At 39.8% G+C, this 9,419-nt stretch overlaps 1 protein-coding gene across 6 annotated transcripts in view; it reads left to right on the forward strand.

Annotated features, from left to right (window-relative positions):
- The window catches only part of MEF2A (myocyte enhancer factor 2A), a 123,163-nt gene that overhangs the window by 43,929 nt on the left and 69,815 nt on the right, over nt 1-9,419 (forward strand). For all 6 annotated transcript variants that reach the window (XM_044444945.1, XM_044444947.1, XM_044444948.1 and 3 more), the window contains exon 2: nt 3,850-4,034. In XM_044444945.1, the coding sequence (XP_044300880.1) occupies nt 3,981-4,034 (54 nt within the window). In that variant the 5' untranslated portion in view covers nt 3,850-3,980. The remainder of the gene's footprint in view (nt 1-3,849; nt 4,035-9,419) is intronic.

The following is a 9,419-nucleotide window of genomic DNA, read 5'->3' on the forward strand; positions in this document are numbered from 1 at the left end:
TTGTGGCAAGTTCTTAAAGAGATGAGAGTACCTGACCATCTTATTTGTCTCTTGAGAAACCTATATGCGGGTCAAGAAGCAACAGTAAGAACTGGATACGGAACCACTGATTGGTTCAAAATTGAGAAAGGAGTTCAGCAAGGCTGTATTCTGTCGCCCTGTCTATTTAACTTATATGCAGAGCACATCATGAGAAAGGCGGGCCTAGATGAATCACCAGTTGAAATTAAGATTGCTGGGAGAAATATCAACAACCTCAGATATGCAGATGATATCACTCTCATGGCAGAAAGTGAAGAGGAACTAAAGAGCCTCTTTTGTGCTCTCCTCCTCTTTTAAAGGAGGAGAGCGCAAAAGTTGTCTTGAAACTCAACATTAAGAAAACTAAGATCATGGCATCCAGTCCTCTCATTTCCTGGCAAATAGATGGGGAAGAAATGGAGTTAGTGACAGATTTTATTTTCCTGGGCTCCAAGATCTCCGTAGATAGGAACTGCAGCCAAGAAATTAAAAGGCGCTTGCTCCTGGGGAGGAAAGCTATGGCAAATCTAGACAGCATACTAAAAAGCAGAGACATCACCCTGCCCACAAAAGTGCGTATAGTCCAGGCTATGGTTTTCCCAGTTGCAATGTATGGCTGTGAAAGCTGGACCATAAGGAAGGCTGAGCACAAAAGGATGGAGGCCTTTGAATTGTGGTGCTGGAGGAGACTCCTGCGAGTCCCTTGGACCACAAGGCGATCAAACCGGTCAGTCCTAGAGGAGATCAACCCTGACTGCTCTTTAGAAGGCCAGATACTGAAGATGAAACTCAAATACTTTGGTCACCTAATGAGAAGGAAGGACTCACTGGAGAAGACCTTGATGCTGGGACCAATTGACGGCAAAAGGAGGAGGGGACGGCAGAGGATGAGGTGGCTAGATGGAGTCACTGAAGCAGTCGGTGTGAGCTTGAGTGGACTCCAGGAGATGGTGGAAGACAGGAAAGCCAGGAGGAATGTTGTCCATGGGGTCGCGATGGGTCGGACACTACTTTGCGACTAACAACAACATTTGAGCTTTCATATTTTGGCTATGAGGCTTCTAGCAATTAAATACAAACGCCTAACTGGGTGTCCTTCTCCAGACATATGCAACTTATAATATGGCACTTAGATCTCTCCAACTGATTGTTATATCTCTCCATACGTTTGTGGCTCATTTCCTATCTTCCTGCATTTAGGCAATCAGAAACATTTTCCTCTTGATTCCCTAGAGATGATTTAATCCAAATGGATGCTTCTTAGCTCATCAGCTTTTTGCTAGCTTTGCCCTGCCACTTTTTCTAATATTATGCATCTGCAGTCTGATACTCTTATGGTTCAAGTGGAGCCCATTGCTTCTGCACCAGCCTGGCTTGTCCCAAAACATTCCCTGTTGTTTAACAAATCTGAACCCTCCTTTCTACACCACTATCTCATCAACACATTGAGATTCATCAACTGTGCCTTTCTACCAGGTCCTGTGTATGGAACAAGTAACATTTCTGAAGAAGCCACCTTGGTTTTTCTGGGTTTCAACCATTTAGCTCGTAATCTCAGTTTGGCTTCTAGGCCCTCAATTTGACTTCCACAACCTCAGTAAAATGACCTGGACCTTTTTGGGCCTTACCTGAAGGAAAGATGGATTTAGCAATGGTGACTTATAAAGTGAATAGTGGGCATGTGTTAGGATCTAGCAATCATCTTCTAGGTGCATGCAAGGCTTGAATATACCTGGTGAGATTTTTTTAAAAAATAGCATGCACATTCCTCTCCCATAGTTACATTGAAAGGCATAGTAAGATAAATTTGCTGAAATATATCTAATCTGTTTATGTTTCATGTATGTATGGTAGTTTAGTACATTCACTTTTATCTCTGCTTATCCAATTCCTTCATTTAAAGACTCAGTTCAGAATTAGCCAGACTTACAGATTTCAGAACTCTAATGGGATTGCTCTTATTCCCATCCAAGTTATACTTTGTCTTTTCCCCTTAAGTTTTTTTCCCATCATAGTTTACAATGGAGTTGGAATCAGTGCTAACCAGAATTGTATCTGAAGCATGTTTTGCAAGATCATTTTAAACTATGATTTGGAAACAAATCCCTATACTTTTCCTAACCATTTTCCTAACCATTGTTTGCCTGATTCAGATATTATTGCAGACTGTAGTCAGTGAAGAAGTAAGGTAATCAGTAGCATAGTTCTCAGTCTCCCTCCAGGTTATGGTTTGGAGGATTGCAACATGGTCTCTGATTTAAGCTGTATTTTTTTAATAGTTCATTGAAGCTGTCTGTGATGTGTTATGTAGTCACCACATTCACTTAGTACTGTTTTGTGAGCTTTCTTATGTATACATATAGTATATTTATCTGGTTGCCTGTCTTTTCTAGTTCAGTCCTTGCATCATGAATTGGTAGTAAGAATTGGTGCCATGGAAAATGGTATATTGACTTTACTGGTGAGCATGAGCACAAAATGTGAGAATTAATTTTCTTGTTTGCTTGAGTGGCTAGATTTCCCTGGCACCACCATGCTTTGCATGCTTGGTATGTCATCTTGGTTTATTGCAATCCTGCAAGTGTCCTTAGAAAGCCATAGAGTATACACTCTTTAAAATGAAGTGCAGATCATGTGCTGCCCATAAATATGCTAGCTTTTGAGTTACAAGCCTTTCTTTTGATTTATCTGGACAGTGACATAGGCTTATGGTTGGTAAAGTTTGCAAGCAGCAAAAAGTGTTTGGATTAGTAATTGGCTTGTTAGTGATGTGTGAAAACTTGCAGGTTTTACAGTAATGACTATAACCTTAAATTTCTCAGCTCTTTGTCAGTCCGTATGTTCCTGTGAAATAGTCTACTGGGAAAATGGAGTGCTGAATGGATAAGTCTCAGAATAGATTTATTTTTAAACACCATTCTAAAGAAGCTGTCCTTGAAAAGCAGCTTGAGCTTGCACTATTGCCAAGGGAGAAGGCAAGGAAGAATTAGGTACAATTGGCCCATAGTGGTAACCCATGGATTGTTGGAAGTGAGTGTGGTGTTTCCTACACATGTATGGCTTCTGTTTCATTTCTGTTTTTTAAAACAACCTGGGAACATCCCATTCTTGAATTGTTCATTGTGACACATGAACCTGGAACTCTGGTTTTTTGAGGGGGGAAAATCAGAATTTTATCCTATAGTACATTTTAGATTGCCATGGTGTGTTGTTATTTCCGAAGTGCAAAAGAAATGGAAGCAGTGAGCAGGCCAGAGACAATGTGCTCTTTTGTGCACGAATGGCCCAAACTAATTATGGGTCATATATAAACCATGGATGATCCTGACATGCAAACTGGGAGAATTGAAGATGGAACAAGACCCTGAAATGTTCTGTTCCAGTTTGCTTTAGTGTTGAAAGGAGACATGCTTTTGTCTGGATTACATCATGTCTGTGATGAAACAGAATTGCTAAATATTTTGATTTATTTAATATAATATCTAAAACATTAAGCAATTGCAGTTATAAAATATGCATGAACTTCAAATGCATTCTACCCATAATGTAGTGTTGTAATTGAAAGTCTAGAATTTTTTTAAAGACACTGTTGACTTCTGTGTACAAACCTTTGCATGATGAATGCAAAATGTGACATGGCTTCTGTGCTTGAACTGCCTAAACTAACTTCAAGATGCAAGTGCTTTAGACAGGGTACATTGAAGGCATCATATGACCTAGTTCACAGAATTTCAGGCCAATTAGGGAAGACATTAATGTAAACGTTAATGATGTGAAATATGTACTTTTGACAACAGAAACTGATCAGATTGTGTTTTTCCATTCTAGGTTTTTGTTACGACAACACATTGCATGGTGTTGTGTGCAGCCTTTAGAAGAGAATTGTCTACCATGTGCTAGGATACGAAGTTTGCATTATTTGACTTGTGTTTCTGGATTATAAAAAAGAAACAGAGAAAATGGGGAGAAAGAAAATACAGATCACAAGAATAATGGATGAACGGAACAGACAGGTGAGAAATTATATCTCTTTGGGGTTACACTTACTATACATTCATTGCTTTAAAAGTTCTGATTAGAACTATTGAATTGTCCTTGTGGCCAAGCCCTGTTTGTCCCTTGGACCTTTTCTTTGTGAGTCTGCCTTTGACGTGCATGCACCTTGAGAATCTTGAGCTAAGCATTGGCTGCTAAATTCATATAGTAAGAATCTGCAAGATTTTTCAGTTGTGTGCAGCTGCCATTTTGGATATCCAGTTCCTGCTTGAGGATTGTCTTGTCATGTGAACTAAGCAGGTGTGGTTTACGTGAAGGGATTGGATATGCACAGTGGTACCTGTCAGGACTGCAGTTCAGTGTGAGCTAAATAGTTCATGATGAACTGTGCCTTGTTATGTGCATCAGGTTGCAGTGGAGGAGGATTCAAAGAAGCTGACTGATGAATTCAGGAAGGCCTGCAAGAACATTTCTGTAATGTCTTAGGATAGCTCTCCAGTGTTTATATATACTTGTTTCTTCAGCGTCCTGAAGCAGAAACATTTTAATTGGTATCACTGTGATCCTTCATGCTAGATGTGGCAGTCATCACTTTTATCTGAATCTTTCTACTTTTTTTAAGCCTCTTGATAATCATGGGAGGACTGGTAACCTTGCTTGTAGGTATTGGTTCTCTTCTGTTTCTTTGCCTTGCCTGCTTTGGGAAATCTTAATACCTTTTACCATTACAATCCCAGTGGTGACAGTTGTGTTATTGTCTTCCGCAGTGTATGTTACCCAAATCCATGTCATTGTAATACCTTTATTAGGCCAAATAAAAAACCTCACTAAAAATTGAGCTTCCTTTAGAGATCTTCAGATCTCTTCATCAAGCAAGGTGTTATACAGCCTGGTTGAGATATTGTAGCAACATGGATTTTGGAAGTTTTTTTAAGGTCAACATGACTTCCTTTGTATTTTGCTGAGGCCTTTTATTCTTAGCCCTGTAGCAAAACACCAAAATGGAGGAGGCAGGTTCTATATAGCCAGAAACTCAGACTTTATTCTTTAAAGATTTATCCCTTGCAGCTGATAAAAAATTCTTCCCAAATTGGCTTTAATTGGCTTATTACCTGGAGGTGCATCTAAAATTATCTCTTAGTTTGTTACTATAAAGATTACTTAATTTCTCTCTTTGGTACAGTTGCGAAAGGAGCACATGTTCTTCAGTCTGGAGGAACAACGCTTCTGAGAATACAAACTTATTTATATTTCCTGAAATGAAGTGACCAACATTCCCCTCCTCCCCATCTTCCCAGCATAACTTGGGGTAGCAGGACTTTCCTGTAATCATCACATTACTTGCTGACCTGCAGATTCATCCTCTCACACTACACCTTGAGACTAGATTGAACTTATCAACAGTGTGACTTTACCATAAAGTCAGCCTTTTCTGCTCTCCCAATTTAAAACATGCCTTTATAATATGTTGCTTTATGAGTGTATCTCACAAGCTTGCATGGTTTTTTGGTTGGCTTAAAATAAGTATCGCAGAAATATTGATTTTGGAAAGATTGTTATGGTCAGCATGGCTACTTTTGTTTTTGTTCCCTTAAGCACAATTTTGAAAAAAAGAAATTATTTCAATAAAGAACTAATATGATTTTTGCTGAACATTTATTTTACCAGTTGATATGACTTATTACAGTGTCTCAAATAATGCAATCCTCATTTCTTTTTTCATTTATGAACTGTTTTCTGTGCTATAAGGGCAAGTTTGCACACTCATAATAAGCCACATGAACTAAGTACTATATGGGACCTATTACCTGGGGAAGGTGTGGGCTCTCCCTCAGTGGAGACATTCAAAAAGCACCTGGACAGTCATCTAAATGGAATGGTAGATTGTAGGAGGTTGGACCTGAGGGTCTTCTGGCCCCTTCCAGCTCTACTGTTCCATGAGTCTATGTGTGCTGCCTTACTTCTATAATTACTTGCACCATGCACAACTTACCATATCAGAACCTGGTCAGTCAGGTAGTGGGTGTGGCTTCCAAACCAGCCTGGAACCCATGGCTTACTTTATGGTTCTGGCATGGGTTGGAATCTAGGCCTTCTGGCAGCCCTCTTCAGGTTTAGAAGGTACAGCTACCTGTGTGTACTGTGGGCAGCTCCGGAAATTAGGCTGTGTGGGGTGGATGCATAGGATGTCTTTCTCTGATTTTGTAAACCCAGCTGGTGGCATGACTGATGAGCCCTATTTGATTTCAGTTGGTCTAGTAGTCTGAGTATGAACTGAGCATGAATAAATTTAGATCCAGACCGTTGTGCTAGTAGATAATCCTATTAGTTTTCACAAAGTCTTTTGACTGTACTTGGTTCAGTAAAATTATTAAAAGTACTACTAAGTCTACTTTCATATTCCCAGCCAGTTCTCAGTTCTCAAACTGTATTCTTAGTTAGCATGCTTTCTTTTATAATCTTGGGAAATGTTGTGGTAGTACTGTCCATTTACAACCGATTTTCACAAGCAACCTAGTTAGGAAACTCTTAAAATATTTCTTTTCAGATAGGATTATACCTAAGCTCACCACGCTGTATACAAAGTAACTGATACCCTGGAGGGTTATAATTACCATGAGCATTCATTGTAGTAGTAATTAGGAACTCTTATCTGCTTGGGTGAGCTCTAGGCCATTTATATAATTGAGCTAGTCTGAGTAAACTATTGTAAACTGGCTATCAAAGGGACACAGTGTCAAGATAATCAAATATTCTCCTTTTTTATCTGTAAAGGAATATGGGAGAACCTATTTACATTTTCTGTATGACTGAAACATATAAATGTGTTTTACAAATGCAAAACAAAACATTTCTAAATGTTTGATTGCTGATTGATTTAGTAAAATTCTCAGAAAAAGTGTTGTCCTTAATTTGGAACAAAGTTGCCAAGAACATATTTTGTCTTGTTGACTTGTTGATGTGGTAGAGAGTAGAAAAAGGATTTGTGTAGAGCATGGGTAGACAATTTTTGGCTCTCCAAATGTTGTTGGACTGCAGTTCATACTTAGGCATGAGTTAGCTTCAGTTAATTTAGTTAGCTTCAGTTATTTTTTTTTTAAATCAAGTTTTACCTGGTATGCATATCCTGAACTAAACACAGACTCCCATGCTATCTACAGTTGCAGTCTGTGCATTTTCAAACTTGCAACGTGAATCATGGACCTCCAAAATATATTAAATGAAAAATACATATTTTTAAAGAATGTGCACAGGCATCCCTTGACAAGTGGGAGATGCGTGTATACATTTCATAGATGTGCACATTTGAAAAATACATATGAAAGTCTGCAGGGAATGTTCATGTGAAAAGAAAAAAAAAAACCTGATCTCAGTCTCCATATAGACAGAAACTAAATGACTGCTGAGGTAAAGTTAGGGGAGTGTTGAGCTTGAAGTTTGCATGTAATTGCACCTCTGTTTGCATCTGGCGTAACCAGCATTATCATTGGTTTGGGTTTATGAGAGTTGCAGTCTAAGAACTTCTGGAGGATCACAAACCACCCACTCCTGGCCTTGGAAGATGGCTCAGTTCCCAACTAAGGGTACATTCCTAATTAACATGATGACTGGGTTCAGACATTGCCCATTGCTCAGAGTTCAGTATTGGCTATTGTTGAGATAACAAATCATGGTGAACAACGCAGTCTGAACAACACAGCAACAAACTGGGCTATTTCTGATTAATAACCCATGGCTTGCTTAACATAGCTGGGCTCAGACAACATAATGCATGTTTTAACCCACAGTGAACCACCAACTCAAAACCCTTGAGGGTGAGTTATGTTTTGGGAACCTAGCCATTGTGTTACTCCACACATACATACAAAAAGTGTCTGATACTAAGTGTAAAAAAATCAACATTGTGGATACAGTCAAGTTGCTGTATTTAACTTATAAAGCCTTATATAGGTTAGGACCACCATACCTGTTAGAGTCTCTCTTCCAGCTGTGATCTAGTAGGAAACTGAGAGATGACTTGGGCATACAACAGATGACATTTACGCTACAGCTGCATTTTTTTCATTATGCATGCAGTTTGAACATAGATGCATCATTCAAACTTTGCAGCAATTTTATCTTGGCTTTAACATTCAGACTCTGGATTGTTCGAAGTTAGAGTTATTTGAAGTATAAGGCACCACTATATTTTTATTATCTATTTTTATGAACTGTTTTAAACCACCAGAGAGTTTCAGTTGTGGTGTGGGACAGAAATGAAATAATAGAAACCTAGAAACAGAGTGAGTCAGAAGAGTCTGACCCCTGGCTCCAGCTGGCTCCACTCATGACAAGCATAGTGCCTGCTACTTGTTAGGTCTCAGGACTCCAGTAGGAGAGGATGGCCTGCAGTTTTACATCTTCTGGAGCACTTAGAGTCTTGGGATGGGGTAGAAAATGTAGGGACATTTAGATCTATCAAGGGAACACAAAACAAACAAAAAACAAAAACCCCAACCCTTGAGTATCCCAGAACTAAAAGGGAATCAATCCTACCAATTCTTTTTACAATAATTTGTCTCTTTGCTTTCCTTTTGGCAACTGTCAGAACAAAACAAGTACACACATGCCCTATTGGGAATTTCTCTGGCTCAGTGTCCATGTCTGACACCTATTGTATTTGATAGCAGGTACATGCCAGGCCATACATTGTTGCACCTCTGAAATTGAGCAATTTCAGCTAATAAATTAATTTAAAAAACAAAGATATAACGTATGTATACTTGGGATGCAAATACATTGCCACTGTGCCTGAAAGACCTGTGCTGTGCCCTGCCCCAGAGCAAAGTTTCCTGGTCTGTGCCTCACCTCCCCCTGCCTGCAACTGCCAATGCTGCTAGGTGGCTGCTGCAGTGCAGGGGGGAGGGATGCAGCCATGATGCATTCCATCCTGGGCCACCCTGGAGGTGGGACTACAGCATACTGGGGCCCTAATTCCAGGGACTGCAGCCAAGCTGGTGCCCATTTGGAGGTCATTTGGGCTAGGACTCTTGGCTGGTGGTTGGGCAGATGGATTGCTTAAAGACAACTGCATAAAACCAGGTACAGTGTCTGAAAATAGGTGGGAGCCTAGGGGCACACCTGCAGGGGTGGTGATGAGTAGGGGGGGATATGATGATGGGAGAAGGAGAAGAGAGGCTACATATCTTACATTTGCCTATCTTCTGGCTTTCCCCCCAGTGAAATGGTTCCTGGAACCCATACCAGCCAGCCCTTGAGGCCTGATGGTGCTATCAAATGCCGGGTCAATTCAAAATAAGATCCCCCTCATTCACGATTTGATCATGGGTGAGGGGACCAATCTGGTGTGTATTATTTATTTTATTTATTTATTATTTATTAAAACATTTCTATGCCGCCCC

The sequence above is a fragment of the Varanus komodoensis genome, unplaced genomic scaffold (assembly GCF_004798865.1).
Source record: "Varanus komodoensis strain SLA01 unplaced genomic scaffold, ASM479886v1 scaffold46_3, whole genome shotgun sequence".
NCBI lineage: Eukaryota > Metazoa > Chordata > Lepidosauria > Squamata > Varanidae > Varanus > Varanus komodoensis.